At 40.8% G+C, this 20,537-nt stretch overlaps 2 protein-coding genes and 1 long non-coding RNA gene across 5 annotated transcripts in view; 1 reads left to right on the forward strand and 2 right to left on the reverse strand.

The window, feature by feature from the left end:
• The window catches only part of LOC310766010 (uncharacterized protein), a 776,685-nt gene that overhangs the window by 731,210 nt on the left and 24,938 nt on the right, over positions 1 to 20,537 (reverse strand). The window lies entirely within an intron of this gene.
• On the reverse strand, positions 15,704 to 18,603 carry LOC310766044 (uncharacterized protein). The gene is made up of 3 exons (XM_083621858.1): positions 17,618 to 18,603; positions 16,424 to 16,497; positions 15,704 to 15,831 (listed from the first exon to the last, which is right to left on the reverse strand). Exons 1-3 carry the CDS (start codon positions 17,822 to 17,824, stop codon positions 15,741 to 15,743), a joined length of 372 nt encoding a protein of 123 aa, XP_083477984.1. The 5' UTR covers positions 17,825 to 18,603; the 3' UTR covers positions 15,704 to 15,740.
• On the forward strand, positions 18,456 to 20,414 carry LOC310766480. Its single transcript, XR_014550188.1, has 2 exons — positions 18,456 to 18,545; positions 18,597 to 20,414. It is a non-coding gene; the product is annotated as an uncharacterized lncRNA (long non-coding RNA).

Consider the following 20,537-nt stretch of genomic DNA (forward strand, 5'->3'; position numbering starts at 1 on the left):
CCACTGGTCTTTGGGGAAAATACCATCCCCTTCCTGTGAATATGCAGCAAAACAGCACCCAGCACCAGGAGTTTCTCTGCCCAGGAATAAGGGTGGAGAATTGCAGGTGCAAATGTTGACCCTTCAGCAAAGGTGATGAATGCATTGTCTGCATGACTGTTTAGAAAGAAACGTGCTTGTCGCCCAGCAATCGATAAGAATTCATTTGAATTTCAAAGCGGTGACGGCAATCAGAAAGGATTCATTAGGGAGTTTGTAGGCAATGTCATAAGCTCTTCCGCAGTCATTCCGCCATCATTCAGGATTCATTAAGTGCTATTTCATGTTGCAAATAATGAGCTGTGGAAGCACTGTTAGCAGAGAATAATGGAAGGAAAGCAGGTTTACATATTGTAAATACTTTTCAGCTAGAGGTCTTGACTGCTTCACTGCAAGAGAAGATGCAAAAGGCTACCCTTCTCCCCCACCCATAACCCGATCTTTGCTAGTTGAGTACACCTCAATTAAGTAGCGCATTAGAGTCGTGCAAACTCAAAATTGGAATTTTTAAAGTTCTCTCTGACTTAGTGGCTTCAAAATGTCAATGGTTTAATTATCATATTGTTTCCAAGTGAGTACCGTTTGTTCAGGAATGCGGCTGCTTAATAAGAGTTTTACTGTAATTGGATCTGCGTAAAACTCCTCCTCGTTTATAACGGTGGAAATTTTCCACTTCAGCAACAAAAACAACCTTTCTCTCTTTTTCGTCCTGCCTGCCACTGAGCTGCAGCTCTTCTGTTGACAAAGAGCCTGGCTGCTGAACCAGGCCAAGCAAGGACCCATCTAACCGAGCATCTTTTTCTCACAGTGGCCAACCAGAAGCCTATGGGATGCTGAGAAGTAGGACCTGAGCTCAACAACACTCTACCCACGTGATTCTTAGCAGCTGGAATTAGGAAGCAACAGAACTCAGTCATTTTATAAAATATTAGTAGAAATAGAGAATCAAGATCAATTAAAAGAGGTGCGGGGAAAGGAGACAACGGGGCATATAGATAGTCAAAGCTGGCGGAAAATATGGGAGTGTCGTACACTGAAAATGTCTGTAAGAATAAAAGAAAATTATTATATATATTTTTAAAATATTTTTAAAATTTATTTAACATAATTGTTGCAAAATATAAGCAAAATATTGCAAATACATACATATATATTTCAAATAAGCACACACACACACACACACATATATATGAACAAAAGAGAAGAAAAGAAGAAAATAAAAAAGAAAAAATAAAGAGAAAAGAAGAAGAAAAGTTGGAAGAATTTCTTCCAAGTTTATTCTACAAATATCTCAATATGAAAATAATAATAAAATTTCATTGATTGACTTCCATCACTTACAGAAAATTATTATAAATTAGTTTGGAGATGGTATTTAACACTAGACAGATTAAATTAAATAAACAAGGAATATTTGGTGTTATGTTGGAGGGGATGCCAGGAAACCAGGAATTATGTTCACATATGGTGGAGGTGTAAATATGTACAATTTTTCCTGGCAAAGCGTGTTTAAGGAGATAACACAAATCACTGGGTTAAAACTGACTGAAAGTCCAGAGGTGGCATTATTATCAATTTGCGATGGGGTGGAAGGTTTGCAGGCTATGAAGGACTTGCTTGCAAATTTATTGACAGCTGCACAAATTATGATAGCTAGGAAGTGGAAGGGGCAGGGAGAATGTAAAATGGAAGAATTGTATAAAGAGGTGTGGGATATAGCTGTTAACAATAAACTAACATGTTCCGTTAAGGTAAGAGGAGGAATATGCAGGAGAAATGATTTTGAGGGGATATGGAGGGTGTTGGTAGAATTTGTACTGTTAAAATGAAAAGGGGTCAAACCATTGCAAAAAGTGTTGAAATTTTGGGAGGTTGGATACTTACAATGGAATGGTCTCGGTGGTGGGCTGCACATTTTTATTCTTATTTATGTATGATTATTATTTTGTCAAAAACAAAACAAAACTCAGTCATCATGGCTAGTAGTCATCCATACATTTGCTTGTAGAATGTACCAGGTTTAACCTCTGGCATCTCTTTGTAGCTATGGGAATATCTTTGAAGAATCACTGCTGAGCTACACTGACCAATGGTCCTATATGCTCAAGTCATATGTGCAAAATCCAGTGCAGAGATTTGCACAGTTGCCAATTTGCTACTGGGCTAAGTTCAAGGTGCTACTATAAAGCCTTTAACAACTTGGGGCCAGTTTATCTACGAGATTGTCTTACCCCATATGTGCCCACACAACCGCTTTCATCAGTAGAATTGGCACTATTACTGGTGCCCCATAGTATTTGTTCTGCTTTTGTAAGAACTCGTTTAGTGTGGCAGCACCTGCACTTCGGAACTCCCTGCCTATTGATATCAAGCAAGTGCCTTCAATGCATTATTTTTAGACCTGATAAAATCAAGTCTACCCAGGTGTTTAGAAATGCAGAATGCAGCAGCGAGGCTCCTCAGGGGGTCTCTGCCATGGGAGCATATTCACCCAGTGCTTTTCCAGCTGCACTGGCTCCCGGTGGAGTACAGGGTCAGATTTAAGGTGCTGGTTTTGACCTTCAAAGCCCTTCACGGCCTAGGACCCTCATACCTACAGGACCGCCTCTCTCGGTATGCTCCACGGAGAGCCTCAAGGTCCATATATAGCAACACCCTAGTGGTCCCGGGCCCTAAGGAAGTTAGATTAGCTTCAACCAGACCCAGGGCCTTTTCAACACTGGCTCCGGCCTGGTGGAACACTCTGCCTCATGTGACCAGGGCCCTGCAGGATCTGATTTCTTTCCACAGGGCTTGTAAGACAGAGTTGTTCTGCCTGGCCTTTGGCTTGGAGCCAATTTGATTCCCTCCCCCTCTTTCTTTTTTCTTTTTCCTTTCTCCTCCTGTGACGTGGCTGCATTTTAATATTTTAATGTTTCAGTATTTTAATTGTTGTATTTTAATCTTGTTTTTAAGTTGTATTTATTCAACTTGTTTTTATTATTGCTTGTTAGCCGCCCTGAGCCTGGCCTTGGCTGGGGAGGGTGGGGTATAAATAATAATAATAATAATAATAATAATAATAATAATTATTATTATTATTATTATTATTATTATTAATATTATAGAAAGCTAATGTGAGCTTTAATTTGTTCCAGTCTATTGTTGTTTTAACTTTCTATATGTTTTAAATTATTGCCGTATTTTCTTTTAAAGTGATAATTTTATTGGGTTTTCTTTTGGGGGTTTCAACTTTGAGGTCCACCCTCCCCCCATATTTGAGCAGTGAATATATTTTATGAAATAAAATAAATAACTAAAACCTGAAGAACTGCAATATATTGTCACTTAGAGGAGGTAATGGAAACATCCTTTATCCGAAGCTCTGGAAGTTTTTGTTTAATTGGAGTTTGTTCAAGGTGCATTGTTTTCAGAATGACATTGGTTGGTGCTGTTTCAACCTCTCAATCAGCCTGGCATTTGCTCTAACCTTTATTGACTTACAACACCCGTCCATTTCCTCCTCTAGCTCTCCTCAGCTCTGAAATCCAATATACAGGAGACAGAGATGTAAGAAGGCTTTGAATCTTAAATGAATCAGCCTCTCTCAAATGAGAGGTTCAGTACACTACATTAGCAAAGATCCCCTCTTCTGTTCCCTCTCTATTTCAGTCTTGATATATATGTATAGCTTTTCGTTCAGCTATGACCTTCTGTTAAAAGGGAAGAGCCTTTTTGTGAAGGATCCAAGAGATGGAGACCGTCTGAATTTAGAAAAACATGCTAGGGGCTGATGAGAACTTGAGTCCAACAACATCTTGGAGAACCACAAGCTTCGCCACCCTTGATGCAAAGCATGTTCTCTATCACCGAACACTGGAAGCTGCCTTATATCAAGACTGATCACTGGTCCATCTAGTTCAGTATTGTCTACACCAGGAAAGTAGAATGTGGGTACAGTGGTACCTTGGGTTAAGTACTTAATTCGTTCTGGAGGTCCGTTCTTAACCTGAAACTGTTCTTAACCTGAAGCACCACTTTAGCTAATGAGGCCTCCCACTGCCGCCACGCAATTTCTGTTCTCATCCTGAAGCAAAGTTCTTAACCTGAGGTACTATTTCTGGGCTAGCGGAGTCTGTAACCTGAAGCATTTGTAATCCAAGCTTCCACTGTACTTGTTTCTGAGTAGCTGTTTATAGACAGTTATTGGGGTGCTTTATCTGTTGGCGTAGAAGGTATGAGAGCAAGCTTGCCCAACCAGTCACTTTGTTTAGGCAATGTTTCTGACTGACTAGTTAAGTGTACCATGATCAGCATCACCAAAGAAGCTGCTCTGTGCCATAGAATGAATGAGTTAGCCTTCCCCACTCATCTGGCTGCTAGGTGGAAGAACAATTGTGAGAGAGGGTGTCGGTTTGTGTAAATCTGTGTTCAGATCTCAGCTGAATCCCTACATAATACCACTTGTACATGGGCTGAAGTCTTTTGTTTGGGCTTCGATTGCTGCGTAAAGTGTGTGCTTCCCCCTGTTGCTTCTTTCCATTTCTCCATGCGGCAACTCCCCCCACCCCCACCCCGGCATACTTGGCCTCAGACAAAAGGAGATGCTGCAGCTTTAATGAAAATTTAAAAGTCAATGAGACACAGACGGGGGTTGGGGTGGTCGGGAAGAGAAAGGGAGAGATGGAGAGGGGGAGAAATGACCCGGGATGAGAGTAGTCCAATGAATAAATTCAAACCATTTAGAGAATGTTTGGAAAGATCAGAAGGGCACCTTTGCTCGCAGCATTTTAACGAGCCTTGGAGAATTAGCGAGAGGGCTGAAAAATGAGTGGCACTGGCAAAGAGTAATTTGGTTGCGATCACTTGAGGGTGATGAATGAGGATGTGGCATAGCCTCTGCAGAGAGGGATTGTTTCTTCTCAAACAATTGTGTTTCGCCGACATGGGAGGGAGACATATTGCAGCGGGGGCAATGGCTGGCATTGGATGCAATGGTGATGTGAGACGCATCGGAATTGCCTTGCTGGAATGACACTGAGGATCCGATCTGCATTCTCTTGTTTACGGTGGCCAGGCAGAGGCTCCTGGAAGCTCAAGATCAGGCTTGAAAGCAGGGGTGCACAAAATGATTCATCTAGATTTTTCTCCATTTCGCTCTGATGCAAAACCCTTCCCCATATTTTTGCACACACACAATTTTTCTTAATGAACACATCTTTGCAAACAATTGCCCCCTCTTTAAAAAGTATGTGGCTTTCATTACAGCGCACTTTCTCCAGATAGATGCATTTTTGCATTGGCTGGAGAATCCATTGGCAAGCTCAGGGATGTGCAAATTTTGAAGGCTTGCTGCACTTCAGTTTGAGTTCTGCTTCAGGAAGTACATGCTAGATAAGTTAAAACATGGGTAGGGAAACTAAGGCCCGGGGGCCGGATCCAGCCCAATCACCTTCTAAATCCAATCCGCAGACGGTCCAGGAATCGGTGTGTTTTTACATGAGTAGAATGTGTCCTTTTATTTAAAATGCATCTCTGGGTTATTTGTGGGGCATAGGAATTCGTTATTTTATTTTTTTCCAAAATATAGTCCCCCCCCCCCCAAGTTCTGAGCGACAGTGGACTGGCCCCCTGCTGAAATGTTTGCTGACCTCTGAGTTGAAATGAAGGTGCTGATTCACAGCCTGGGGTACTTGTGGATTCAGCTTTGTCCCTGGAAGCCCAGAAGGCTAGAAGAGTGACACCTTGCCAAGACAGAATCATAGAATTGTAGAGTTGGAAGGGACTGAGAGTGTCATCTAGTTCAACCCCCATATAACAGCTCAGAGCTCTGAACAGGTTGCCAATCTGCTACAGGGCTGAGTTCAAGGTGTTACTATTAGTATATAAAGCCCTTGACTGCTTCAATCTGTGCAACTGGCACTGTTAAACGTGCAATAAATAAACTTCTTCTGCGTTTGCATTTCCAATGGCATTTTCACTAACATTTGTGTGCACACATTACCCTAGTCCATGAATTTCTGAACACATCCATTGGCTGACAGACTGCACTGCAAAATCTGGGGAAATGCAGATTCTGGAGGATGCCTGTGTTTCAGTTCACAAACTTTTTCAGAATGCAAACCGGATTAGCTTGCCTTGAAATGTGAACCGAATTATCCCCCTTCATCACCCATTGCTCTGTGGCAAGAGATCCAAGAGATCTAGATTCAATTCCCGCGGCATCTCCAGTTAAAAACCTTGGAGACCTGCTGCCGTTCAGAGTTAACAGTGCTAGGCCAAGTGGACCAAAGGCAGCTCTGTGTGTTCAAAACCAAGCAGCCTGTGGAGGAGAAAAAATCCAAGTCAACTGATCTCCAAAGACTGAAATATTCCTTAATAGTCCCTGCTGCTGTAGGAGGCTGATGAATTCATTTTGAGCCAGGAAGATTGAACTCAGTTTAAGAGCAAGGGGGGAGGACATGAGATATGTATTAAGGTGGATGAAGGCTGAATTAAGATTAATGATAGCCTTTTGGAGTGGACTGGGATCTTCAGCCCTGATATGAAAGCAGGAAGTCCAGAGATGGAATACAAATTACTTGTATTACCTACTGGTAGCCTTCAGCTGTTATTAAGTCTCACCTAAAGCAGCCCATTCATATGCAGGCTGGAGAAGCTTGAATGTCCCCATATTTCCTTCACACCTACAGTGGAAGCCATTAGACTGAGAGCACACAAGTGTTCACAACACCCCTTTCCAAAATACCACTTCAGGTGAGGGCATAAATGAGGTCTAAGCAATAACAACAATCAATAATATTGCACATTTCTCTTCAGGCTTTCTTCCATCATGGTACTCAGAGCAGAACACTCACAATTCCCAGGTGATTTCCCATCCAGGCACTGATTAGGGCCAACCCTACTCATCTCATGAAACAAATACGGATTTTGGAATTTTGGTTGGCCTCATATGGATTATGGAGGGATGTTCCTCCACAAAAGGCCCTGGACCTATTTCTCTGCTGTTTGGCAGGCTTAATCCAGAATGGATGTACCTGTAAATTTTATCCACTTTGGCCAAAGGGGGGGGGAGTTATAGCTGTTTTCAGGTTCCCCATGATAGTGAATGGGGAACATGTAACTTCATTTTGTACATCTGGCTGGGTTTCCCCAGCCACTCTTGGCAGCTTCCAACAAAATATTAAAATACATGCCCCCCCCCCCCACTTCTACTACCGAGGCATTTGGAATTGGCAGCAGGGCAGGCCATGGACCTTCTTTAGGACTTGGGCCATTAAGAGCCACCCAGTCTTGTTGACCCTTGTGCTGAGCCTGAGATATGGCTTCCCCACTCACCGAAGTACCAAGATGGCAGCCGGGTACTCTTGGTAAAAGTCCCCTCATGTGCCAGGGCTCACCTCCTCACCATAATATTCCATTCCCCCATTACTTGTACCTTTACTGCTGTTAGCTCAACGTACTGAAAGCTAACTAGACCTAACAAAGCGGCCTTCAAACAAGACCGCAAAAAACAACAACATTGCCCCGGAGCGACTCGCTGTATAAATGCAACAAGGAAAACTGCTTAAAGTGGCTGCTTTGGATATTTGCTCCGCAATCTGAAGTTGCAGCACTCTGGTTCCATCTCCTCGAAGGGCAGTTTTTCATGGGGAAGGAAGGATTAAAGGGATTCACCTTCCATGACGGGTTACTGCGGCTCAGCTGAAGATTAGGGCAGAATTTCTAATAAGAAAGTTGTGGGACAATAGCAGTACGTATGTCTGGAAAAATGTGAGAGATGCCGAGCGGGTGTCTTACAGAGGCCTTTGAGTTCCCAGAAGCGTGGGGGCCTGATTCCACATGAAATATCCTTTGCATCGAAACAGTTGGCGAGAAAATTGGTAGCCCAGAGGATCAGGTCTCTATCTTGCCAACACAGATAATCATTATTATGCAGCCCGAGCTCCAGGTGTGCAGTCATGTACTGTGGAGTTTACAGGTGTCTCTGGAACACGCAGCACTACGGGCATTGTCCAATGGAGGCTGAAATTGAGAAAGGCCCCAGTGTCTTATGAAGCTCAACAAGGGAAGATTACCTCCGGCGTTAGGAGAGACATGAACTACGGTTTGCCAAAATAACATCTGCCCTACGTGCTTGATAGTAGGCTCGTTCTCCAAGCGTGGATTCTTGTGCAGCTGAAACAGCACCAGCCCTGTGCAAAAGGAAGGTATTAGGAGGCTCAGGGGAAGTCCAAGTATTAAAAAACAAAGCAAAATAAACTCCTTTGCTGGGGCAGGGGATCAAAATGGGGGAAAGCTGCAAAAAGTGCCATGAGTTTTGAGCTCACTTGACAGACAGGGAATGCCAGCTGATTGTTGAGAAGAAAAATGGGGGAAAGGGAATAGTGTAGAGGAATAATGGGAAATGACGCGGGTGGAGGGAACCCTGAAGGGTGTAGCTGTCCACGCTGCAACATTTTGTTGCAGATACCTCTTGTCAAGAATATCAGGATAAACAGCCAGAGCTGTGTTGTAATTCGTGGATTTCATTTTTCTACAGCAAAAACAGTACCATTGGGGGAAAAAGAGTGTTATTTTCTTCTTCAAAAGGGCAGCGATCCGCAGGGAGGAGGTGATGTCACCCAAGTGGCTTCCTCTGCCGCTGCATAGAATAGGAGAGACAGAGGGGTGGGACTCACTGGGAGCAACACCACTATCTAAGAGAGACTGCTTTCTTTTGTCTCTCTCTTTGAATATTGAATAAATACATGGTAAGAACTCTTCTCGTTTATGGATTGTGGTTCTAATCAAAGATACATTTTAGACTATTGAACAGGAGAGGTCTAGAGTACAAAGCGATACCATGTTGGTTTCGTGGTTCACTTAACTATCTGCTGAATCAATATACAAAGCTGCTGAGCACTGTCTGAGTATTGTCTATACCAGAGTAGGGAACCTCATTACAGCTGAAATCCTACTGAAACGATCCATGACCTGAAATCCTACTAGAACGATTGGTGAGCTGATAGCCTATTGGAATGGCTATTCAATCATAGTTGCATCTAATGCCAGCCATACTCAGAGTAGACTCACTTAAATTAGGAGGCAAGACTAATTTAAGTCCAGTAATTTTAGCAGTTGCATGCAACCCATAGTCAGCTAGTGTTTTCCTAGGACATTTACATTTCTTGAGTAAAACTGATTTGCAGATCCACCAGGTAAATAAAGACAACATTCTTAGCTGTGGAGGTACTTAAGAGCAGAGTAAAACATGCCTTTTTTTTTTCTTGTTGGAGCTCAGTTTTCAAAAATCAATGAGATGAGAAAGGTCTGCTGTCCAATTTGGTTCTCTTGGTACTCAAACATTGCGAAGATTAATGACAGACATAAGAACGGAAAGGTGTGCCTTCCTTCGATCTGGTCTGGCTAATGCTGCTTAATGCCTCCATCCATGCTGTGAAGTCAGACAAGAGGCCTCCTTGAGATCCTCCTAGGTTCAAGGGAAGTCCTGCTCAACCACAACTTCCTGGCTCATAATAAGGGGGTCCCCTATGCATCTTTGACAGAACATCAATGTTTGCACTGAGAAGCCTTTGATCTCCAGTAAGCATGCCCATGTTCGGAGTAGGCAGCAGCGAAGGGGGGGGGGGAAGCAAGCCCAACCTTATAATAGAGAAGAATCTACTCCAGTTACAGGTCTCCTCTAAGAACTCAGAGACGGCCCAGGTGAATTGCATGCACTTATCATGTCAGAGACATGCAGGCATCTTGCTGATTTACTAGAGGTTTGCAGATTTGCTCCCATTTACAGGATTTCTTCATTTCTGAATGAATTGTGCAATAGATTAGGGATGTTCAGTTCTGTTCAGGAGGAGGGGAGGCAGAGGAATTGTGTGTGAGAGAGAGATAAGATTTGGGCAAATAGCCTTTTATAGCATTTTGCTCCTGGCTTTGGAAGAAACCTAAACAGATGATGCTGTAAAGAAGGTGACTTGTTTTTATATATATATATATATATTATTATTATTATTATTATTATTATTATTATAAAAGCAACAAAAGTCCATTTTTTCCTCCCCCACCCCATTCTGTAGTTGCGTACTGAAAGACCACCTCGGTGGATTGTACCTAATCACAACCTTTCAACACTATCAGGCATGGCCCATTAGAGGCACCAGTCTTCCAAAACAAATTACTTACTGTAATCCCTCTCCTGATGTATGCAGTAAAAGACAATAGCACAGCTCATCGGCCAGCACTGCTCTTTGAGATTTATAGTGTGCAGCTAAGCAAACTTCCATTTATAGTTATATCCCCAAACTGACCCACAAGCCACAAAGAGTATTAAAACAGTTGCACTCTTAATGGCACAGGCCCTTTACTGCTACAAAACTAATGTCGGCTCATTGTGGATTCATGGAACAACAGAGGTTTACAGCCGATAAGGATCTCAAACACCTTTTCCCTCTGCCTGATACTGTGCTGTCATTTCAGCAGTGCAAACAGAGGACTCTTGATGGTTGCAACAGGATCAGTACCCCTAAGTGATGCCTTGCTAAATTTATGGAAGCAGCGAACGCTTCCTTTCTCCCATTGCCACTGCTATATATTTCAAAGGGACAAGCATCAGGTCATATAAATATGTCCTTCTCACAAGTGTTGCAGGACATATTAACTTGTAGACATGCCACTATCCTGCTGTCAAAAGGCTCTTGCTATCAGAAAGTTATTCCTGATGTTTAGTTAGGATCTCCTTTCTTGTAACTTGAAGACATTGGTTCAGGTCCAACTCTCCAGAGCTGTTGTAGCCTTGCCTGCATCCCCAATCCGTTCCACCTTTGTGGGTATATATTTCCCTTTCCAATTTTTCACAAGAAGTAACCTTGCTGTAGCAGTTGCGCATAAAAATAATGTTTTCCTGTCTTGTGGTATTTCTTTACCTTTTATAAAAGGTAAAGGGACCCCTGACCATTAGGTCCAGTCGTGACCGACTCTGGGGTTGCGGCACTCATCTCGCTTTATTGGCCGAGGGAGCTGGCGTACAGCTTCCAGGTCATGTGGCCGGCATGACTAAGCCGCTTCTGGTGAACCAGAGCAGCACACGGAAATGCCATTTACCTTTCCGCTGGAGCAGTACCTATTTATCTACTTGCACTTTGACGTGCTTTTGAACTGCTAGGTTGGCAGGAGCAGGGACCGAGCAACCAGAGCTCACCCCATCACAGGGATTCGAACTGCCGACCTTCTGAATTGGCAAGTCCTAGGCTCTGTGGTTTAACCCACAGTGCCACCTGCATCCCTTACCTATTATACTCAGTAGATATGCCTCTGTTTTTTCTCTCTAAAGTAACTCTGAGCATCTTTTCTATTTCCTCATTAATTATACCCCCCCTTTTTAAACTTTTCCGCAGCCCCACCATAGATGTATCAGTGTGCCCTCTGTCTCCTTGCATTTCCAGCATAAATTGGAGTTTGATTTGTATATTTTGGAAAGTTTTACTGGGGTCATATGCCATCTGTAAAACATTTTCATTATATTTTCTTCTATAGTATAGCATGCAGTAAATTTTATATCATTCTTTAACAGCCTTTCCCACTGCTCCAATTGTATTATATACCCAATGTCCTGTGCCCATTTAATCTGTACTTCTTTTACTTGGTCATCCTTTAAACTCCATTCCAATAATAAATCATAAACTCTTGATAATAATTTTTGATTACTTCCTAATAAAACTTTTTGTAATAACAAATCTTCTTTTCCAAATCCTCGTTTTTTTTATCCGAGTTAAAGACGTTGCTTAATTGCTGATATTGGAGCCAGTCTGTGATACAATGCCTTATTTCTACAAATGTTTTCAACTTTGGTTGTCCCCGGTCCTCCCTTAATAATTGACTGTATGTTCCCAAATTTCCAGTCATATTTAGTTTTTTAGCTGAAAAGGCCTCTAGTGGTGATAGCCATCGTGTTGTGTACAGTTGTAACAATGACTGATAAGCAGTCTAAACCTTATATAGTGCAGCTCTGATTACAGTGGTACCTCAGGTTACAAACACCTTGGGTTACAAATACCTCGGGTCACAAACACCTCGGTTACAGACTCCGCTAACCCAGAAGTAGTACCTCGGGTTAAGAACTTTATCTCACTATGAGAACAGAAATTGTGTGGCGGCATCAGGAGGCCCCATTAGCTAAAAGTGGTACCTCAGGTTAAGAACGGTTTCCGGTTAAGAACGGACCTCTAGAACGAATTAAGTTCGTAACCAGAGGTACCACGGTATATGATTTGTAAAACCTTTATGGACTTTAACTTTATTGTAGGCCAGATAGGCATGCTCACCCATATCTATTGTCAAAACTTTCTTTATCCAAAATATCTAATTTATCTTAACATAATCCTATCTTTAATCCAAATTATACACTCTGCTACATAATAAATTTTTAGATTTGGAAGGGCGAAACCTCCTCTCTTCGTCCTATCTGTCATTAGTTTATATTTGATGTGGGGCTTTTTTCCTTGCTGGATAAATTCTGTCAAAAATTTCCTCCATTCCTTGAAGCAATCATATTTTGTTATTATTGGAATCATTTGAAATAGGAAGAGAAACTTTGGAAGCATATTCATTTTTAACAGAGATTCTTCCCCATAGTGATAAATTCAATCTTGACCAGATTTCAAGGTCTTTTTAAATTCCTTTCTAAATCTTTCTATAATTGTCTTCATATTAATTGACATTTTTCACCGTAATTTCAATACCCAGATATTTTGCTTTAACTATCTCTAAACCTGTTTCCCCCCCCCAAAAAAATCTTTTTTTCTCTTGGTTCTGCATATTCTTAACCATTAATTTTGTTTTTACTTTATTGAGTTTGAACTCTGAAACTTCACCAAATTCTGTTATTTTTTCTAAAGCTTTGGGAATGCTCTTTAATGGATCTTCTAATGTTAGTATCAAAACATCAGCAAAAGCTTTTAGCTTAAAATACCGACTTCCTAGTGTTATTCCTTTGATTACTTCCTCTTTCCTGATTACCAAATTTAGTATTTCCAGTGTTAATATACATAATAAAGGGGATAAGGGGCAGCCCTGTCTTGTTCCTTTTTCAATCAAAATGTGTTCTGTCTTTTCATTATTATTAAATCTGCTTTTTGCTTTTCGTAGATGGCTTTTATTCCATTGGTGAAGCATTCTCCCATTTCTGATAGGTCTATCACCTTTCTTAAGAATTTCCAAGAAAGATTATCGAAGGCCTTCTCAGCATCAACCAACATGAAGGCAGCTTTTTTATTAGGTCTCCAGTCTAGATATTCTATCAGGTCTATAGTAGTAGTAGTAGTAGTAGTAGTAGTCGTAGTAGTAATAAAAAAATTTATTTGGATCCTGGAGCCGGGCTCAGGGTGGCTAACATCATAAAACTAACACAGTATACAAAGAACATAAAAACAGGCAATCAATTAATTAAAATACATCTTAAAATTAGTTCAGAACAAATGAAAATCTGGACAGATGGCAGTCTACGGGTAAAATTGAGAGTGGTTAATATTCTCCAGGGCCAACTATTACCACTGGTCTTATTGCCCTCATATTGTTTTTCATATGGCGATCCAGGAGAAACCCCGCCTGGTCTTTGTTAATTATTACTTTTAAGACCAATTTCAATCTATTCACTAAAATACCTGTATAAATCTTGAAATAGTTATTTAGAAGTGAAATTGGTCGGTAGTTGCTGACCATTTCTCTGGATGACCCCTGTTTGTGGATTAAAACAATGTTTGCTTCTTCCCATGTATGTGGGATTTCCCCTTTTTGTATTCTATCATTCATGAGTTTTTGGAGTGTTGGTGCTAAGACTTCTTCCAATTTCTTGTAATGTATTATGGGGAGCCCGTCAACATGCAAGTTCTTTTATTAATTTTGCTTCTACATCTTCATTTTGCTTTTCTGGTATGCCTCTGATGCTCAGAATAAGTTCTCTGTGGTGCATCTCGAGTATAGCTATTTGATCTAATGTTTCTTCTTGCACTTTTTAAAACTCCATCATTTCATCTGTTAAATTGCCCATCAGAATCTTTTTCTGGTCTGCAAATTCCATTAAATCTTTTTTTTTTTTTTTAACATTGTCCCATTTTAACTTGAAGGTTCTCCGAACTGTCTCTCAGTAAAGGTTTGATCTCTGCTGTAGCAGTCATCTCAACAAGTGCACCCTGAATTATTTCACACACATAGTGGTACTTTGATGTGCTGGTTCTTGTGTGGAACTTCTCACTCTGCAATAACTTCAGGCAAATCTATTTATCTTCCAGTAGGCCATTGGTTTTCAACCAGTATGCCGTGGCACCCTGGGGTGACTTGAGTGATGTTCAAGGGGAACCCCAGTGACTGTCCTTTCATTAACTCACAGCCCATAACTTTTGACATTCTCTCTCTCTTTCTGTTCAGGGAACATTTGGGGAGCAGGCAGCTTTAACTTGTAGCCCATTATCTTCCTGAAATAAAACAGGAGCAACAAAAAAGTGAGGAAACACTTTTGTATGACTGTTTATCTACTTAACACCCCCCCCCACAAAAAGCCCACAAAAATCCTCCCCAACTTCATTAACTTAACAGTTCCTTGGTTTTAAACAGAGGGCTTGAAAAATGCAAGAAAACAGTAAAGTAGCTTGATGGTGTGCATGTCTGGATGTGTGTGTGCTTTATCGGGAGGAATTTAAAAAACAAAACCCAGAACGGGGGAAATTTATTTCTCTACACAAGTATAGCAGATTGAATGATATATGCTCAGAAATGTAAAGAGGGAACAATACCAGCAAAGGAGGAATGGCAGATGAGATTGGTGGAATATATAGCATGGCTATCAACTTTTCCCTTTTCTTGTGAGGAATCCTATTCAGAATAAGGGAATTTCCCTTAAAAAAGGGGGGGAAACGTTGACAGCTATGATATATAGAATTAGCTAACTCAACTAATAAAATAAGACATTGGTTTTCAACCAGTGTGCTGTGGCACCCTGGGGTGACTTCAGTGATGTTCAAGGGGAACCCCAGTGACTGTCCTTTCATTAACTCACAGCCCATAACTTTTGACATTCTCTCTCTCTTTCTGTTCAGGGAACATTTGGGGAGCAGGCAGCTTTAACTTGTAGCCCATTATCTTCCTGAAATAAAACAGGAGCAACAAAAAAGTGAGGAAACACTTTTGTATGACTGTTTATCTACTTAACACCCCCCCCCCCACACACAAAAAGCCCACAAAAATCCTCCCCAACTTCATTAACTTAACAGTTCCTTGGTTTTAAACAGAGGGCTTGAAAAATGCAAGAAAACAGTAAAGTAGCTTGATGGTGTGCATGTCTGGATGTGTGTGTGCTTTATCAGGAGGAATTTAAAAAACAAAACCCAGAACGGGGGAAATTTATTTCTCTACACAAGTATAGCAGATTGAATGATATATGCTCAGAAATGTAAAGAGGGAACAATACCAGCAAAGGAGGAATGGCAGATGAGATTGGTGGAATATATAGCATGGCTATCAACTTTTCCCTTTTCTTGTGAGGAATCCTATTCAGAATAAGGGAATTTCCCTTAAAAAGGGGGGGGGGGAAACGTTGACAGCTATGATATATAGAATTAGCTAACTCAACTAATAAAATAAGACATTGGTTTTCAACCAGTGTGCTGTGGCACCCTGGGGTGACTTCAGTGATGTTCAAGGGGAACCCCAGTGACTGTCCTTTCATTAACTCACAGCCCATAACTTTTGACATTCTCTCTCTCTTTCTGTTCAGGGAACATTTGGGGAGCAGGCAGCTTTAACTTGTAGCCCATTATCTTCCTGAAATAAAACAGGAGCAACAAAAAAGTGAGGAAACACTTTTGTATGACTGTTTATCTACTTAACACCCCCCCACACACAAAAAAAGCCCACAAAAATCCTCCCCAACTTCATTAACTTAACAGTTCCTTGGTTTTAAACAGAGGGCTTGAAAAATGCAAGAAAACAGTAAAGTAGCTTGATGGTGTGCATGTCTGGATGTGTGTGTGCTTTATCAGGAGGAATTTAAAAAACAAAACCCAGAACGGGGGAAATTTATTTCTCTACACAAGTATAGCAGATTGAATGATATATGCTCAGAAATGTAAAGAGGGAACAATACCAGCAAAGGAGGAATGGCAGATGAGATTGGTGGAATATATAGCATGGCTATCAACTTTTCCCTTTTCTTGTGAGGAATCCTATTCAGAATAAGGGAATTTCCCTTAAAAAAAAGGGAAACGTTGACAGCTATGATATATAGAATTAGCTAACTCAACTAATAAAATAAGACATTGGTTTTCAACCAGTGTGCCGTGGCATCCTGGGGTGACTTGAGTGATGTTCAAGGGGAACCCCAGTGACTGTCCTTTCATTAACTTGCAGCCCATACCTTTCGGCATTCTCTCTCTCTCTCCAGGGAACATTTGGGGAGCAGGCAGCTTTAACTTGTAGCCCATTATCTTCCTGAAATAAAACAGGAGCAACAAAAAAGTGAGGAAACACTTTTGTATGACTGTTTATCTACTTAAAATCCCCCCCAAAATCCCACAAAAAACCTCCCTAGCTTCAGTAACTTAACTGTTCCTTAAATCCAAGGAACAGGTTTTGATTAAACACTTACAATTAATAGAATAAATATAGCATATATAAGGATGATGTAAAAAGCATGGAAAGTGTAACAACATTATAAATCTAATACACTAAAAATGTAAGACATACAAAAAATTCAGAAGAAGACATTATGTAAAAACAAACCAGAAAAGGAAGTTGAGGGAAGTCATAGAGGGGAGGGGTTTGTTTTTGGAAATTGTATTTTTTCTTCTTCTTTATATGATGTGATAAATTGATGTATTAAAATATAAAACCTAATAAAAATGGATGAAAAATAAAAATATTTTTTTTAAAAAAAATGAAATAAAAAAGGACTTTAAGAAACTTTCCCTTGTCTTTATACTTTCCTGGGCAACCAGCCAGGAGCCACTAACAGCATCCTGACAACATCTCAATCTCGGCTACATTGTCAGAATCTGTGGAAGATAAAACTACACAAGTTACCGTACTTTTCTATGTATAAGACGACCTTTTTTTTAACCCAAAATTTAATTATAAAATGGGGGGGTTCGTCTTATACATGGGTAGTGCCTTTTGGGGGGATGTGCGATGGTTGTTGCAGCAAGCAAGAGAGTGTGAGTGGTATTGAATGGGTGATTGGTGACTGCGGCAATGTCTGATGTTTATTGGCTAGTGCTGCTGTCAATCAGGAGTGACTGACAGCAATGTCCGCTGTTTATTGGCTGGCGCTGCTGTCAATTGGGAGTGACTTGTGGCTGCTTTTGCTGATCGGGCAGGCGATAGGCTGCTTTAGCGACATGTGCGATTGAAAGTGGCGCTTCAGAGGGCGGGTGATTTTTGCTAACTGCCTCCCAAAGAAAACTCTGGGCAATCTCCCTCCATTTTCTTAATTTTTAGTCCCCCAAAATAGGGAGGCATCTTATACATGGGGGCGTCTTATAGACAGAAAAATACGGTAGTTTACAGCTGCTCCGAAAAATGGGACTATTTACACACATAAAGGCATACCTACCTGTCGATTTGTAGTCCTTAATGTACCCTTAATGTTGTGGAAGTGGAACACTTCTGTTGGGTCTTGATAAGCATCTGACATCTGGTTCTGGAACTGCACCAGCTTTCTCATCACCCTCAAGTGGCAGCATCTATCATCGTTCTCCATCCCATCTTGTTGGATGGCACTGCTACTTGGAGACTGGTTATGTTTCTTCTTGTTCATCATCTCTTGTAGGTGGCAGAACAGTAGAAGGCAGATCTGAACTGCTACGTATTACTTCAGGAAAGTACACAAAGTCTTATGTTTCTCCCTCTGACTGCTGAGAAGTTTCCTCTCTTGTCAGATCTACCGTGTTCATCAAACCTTGACTTTTCCTGTTTTCAAGTCCATAACTCTGCAACCCAGAAGAAAGTTCTACCATAATTTCTTTTTCTGCTCTGGAGTCAAGCTTGGGCCTACTTGGGTACACAGAGATAAGCGATGCTGTCTAATACAGGTATGCGTGACAAGTTAGGTACTCTTCTGTTCCAAAGTTCAATGTAGCTGGCTACTGCATCTTCCCACCTGTGCTTGGGAAAGCTTGTACCAGTCAGCATGCACTGGGTCATCTTCATAAGAGACCTAAACTTTCTCTCTGCAACTGAGTTCTTGTTGTAGAGCGGGACAAACACTCCTCATGTGTGCAATTCCTTCCTCTTCCAAGAGGTTTCTCATATTTTATGAACAAAACTCGCCACTGTTGTCATCCATAAGTGCTGTGGGTTTCCTGTGGAGCCATGGCAAGGTATTTTCTGAACATCTCGATGGTTCTGTTTTTCTCCTTGAGAAAATGCACAACGCAGTATCTTGGAAAATCACCAAGGATATTAAAATGTACTTATTTTTCCTTAGTGAGGGAACATTAAGTGAACCACACACATCAGCATAGATGGTATCAAGCACTCAGGTGCTTCTCTGCTGAGTACACAGGGGAAAAATGGGGTTCAACACTTCTCAGCTTGATGCACCAAGGGTTACCTTCATCCCTCTTGCGAACTCCTTGCAACTCTTAAATGCCTTTAATGTCCCTGTGGTCAAGCTTTCTGTGCCAAAGTTCTAAGTCTGTTCATCATTCTGGCTGATAAAGCACTGCAGACTGGAGTTATGAAAGATTAGTCTCATATACACTATTAAGTAGACTTGCTTCTGTATACAGTTCCCCATCTGTGGTCTCCTGGCACTTTCCATTCTCAAACAATACATGGAAACCTTTTCTGTCCAAGGTTAGGAACATTGTCATCTGGCTGTTACAATCTTGGATTCAAGCCGCGAACTAAATAAATATTTCACAAACATGGGATGAGATGCTTTCTTGCAAATCCAAATGCGCTTTCCAAATTTTGAAGCATTGGAGTAGCTGGTCCACCTTGTTTGGTTTGAATCATCCGGGCACCTCTGATATTATCGAAGATAACAGAGACTGCTGATTTATTTTGCTTTCCCCATATCTTTGAGGCGTCATTATCACTGAGTTTTTCTTTCTTAACACATTCTAAAATGCCTAGTCTATCAAATCCAGCCCGTAGGCATCTCCTCCAATGTATAAAATTGTTCTGAGTTAGCTTAAGTGATTTGAAGCTTTCTTCTTCAGTTGGATTCTCCACACACACACACACACACACACACACACAGAGAGAGCGAGAGAGATTCTCCACACACACACACACACACACACACACACAGAGATTCTCCACACACACACACACACACAGAGAGAGAGAGAGAGACTGGAAAATTAAAATCAGAAAAAGTGCCAAAAATCCAAAATTCACAAAAGCAAAAAATTAAAATGCAAAAATATAGCTTCTAAAAGAAAAAAAGGGGGGACTAAAAAAACACTCTCTGTCAAATTACTATGTTGCAACAGAAGGGGAGGAGTTAATCCCTTTACAATTAAAATGGCATCACCACGTGGTTACCAAGAAATAATATTTATCTACGTTGGTTCGAGTCCTATCCATAAAAGAAGGCAAGTTACCAAAATCATTTTTTGATTTAGTGGACAATCTTGGATTAACTGATGTTTGGAGACTTAAAACCCCTACAACAAAACAGTTTACATTCTTTGCTGAACCAAATCAAAGTTCGGGAAGAACAGATTACATATGGCCCTCCAGGGAGTAAATTCCAAGAGTATCCAAAACTGAGATTCTCCCAAGGCCATTAGCGGATCATAATTTGTTATATATGGAGTTGAAAGGAAAAGAACAATCATCCCTTAGATGGAGAATGAAAGTCTGTTTGATGATTAAAAAATAGTGGAAAAAGCAAAAGAGACAATAGCAGATTATTTCAAGTGGAATTTAAATAAACGAACCGGCATTGACATCGTATGGGATGCAAGTAAAGCAGTAATGAGAGGTTTTCTGATACAAAAGAATGGTTTTCAAAAAAGAGAAAGAGAAAAAAAGAAAGTGGAAATTCTGACCCGCCTCATGGAGAATGAGAGATTGTTAACAATAAAGCCTAAAGATGAACCAATAAAACAAAATATTAAGATGTTGCAAACTCAGTTTTCCATGATGGTGAACCAAGAAGTGGAGTGGAAGATAAAATTAATGAGACAAAAGAATTTTGAATCGGCAAATAAAACTGGCAAATTATTAGCATGGCAATTAAAGCCACATCAAAGTCAAAATACAATCAATAAAATAAGAGAAGCAGATATGGTAATTGAGGTTCCAGAAGAAATCAGAAAGATCTTTCAGAAATTTTATAAAGACTTGTGTAGGAAAGAGGATACAAGAAAATAGAGAGATATTTACAAAGATATAAATTACAGCAAATCCCACGAGAAAAAAGTGAACAGTTGAATCGACAAATAACGGTGCAGGAAATTGAAATGGCAATAAAATGTATGAAGTTGGGGAAAGCCCCAGGACCGGATGTTATTTTGGCA

This window comes from Podarcis filfolensis (genome assembly GCF_964270895.1).
Source record: "Podarcis filfolensis genome assembly, chromosome: 1".
NCBI lineage: Eukaryota > Metazoa > Chordata > Lepidosauria > Squamata > Lacertidae > Podarcis > Podarcis filfolensis.

Coding starts and splice junctions, on each gene's coding strand:
- LOC310766044 (XM_083621858.1), bottom strand. CDS start 17,824: ATGATGAACAAGAAGAAACATAACCAGTCTCCAAGTAGCAGTGCCATC. Junction 16,498..17,617: donor TAAGGACTACAAATCGACAG/GTAGGTATGCCT, acceptor GTTTTATTTCAG/GAAGATAATGGGCTACAAGT. Junction 15,832..16,423: donor GAGAGAGAGAATGCCGAAAG/GTATGGGCTGCA, acceptor GTTTTATTTCAG/GAAGATAATGGGCTACAAGT.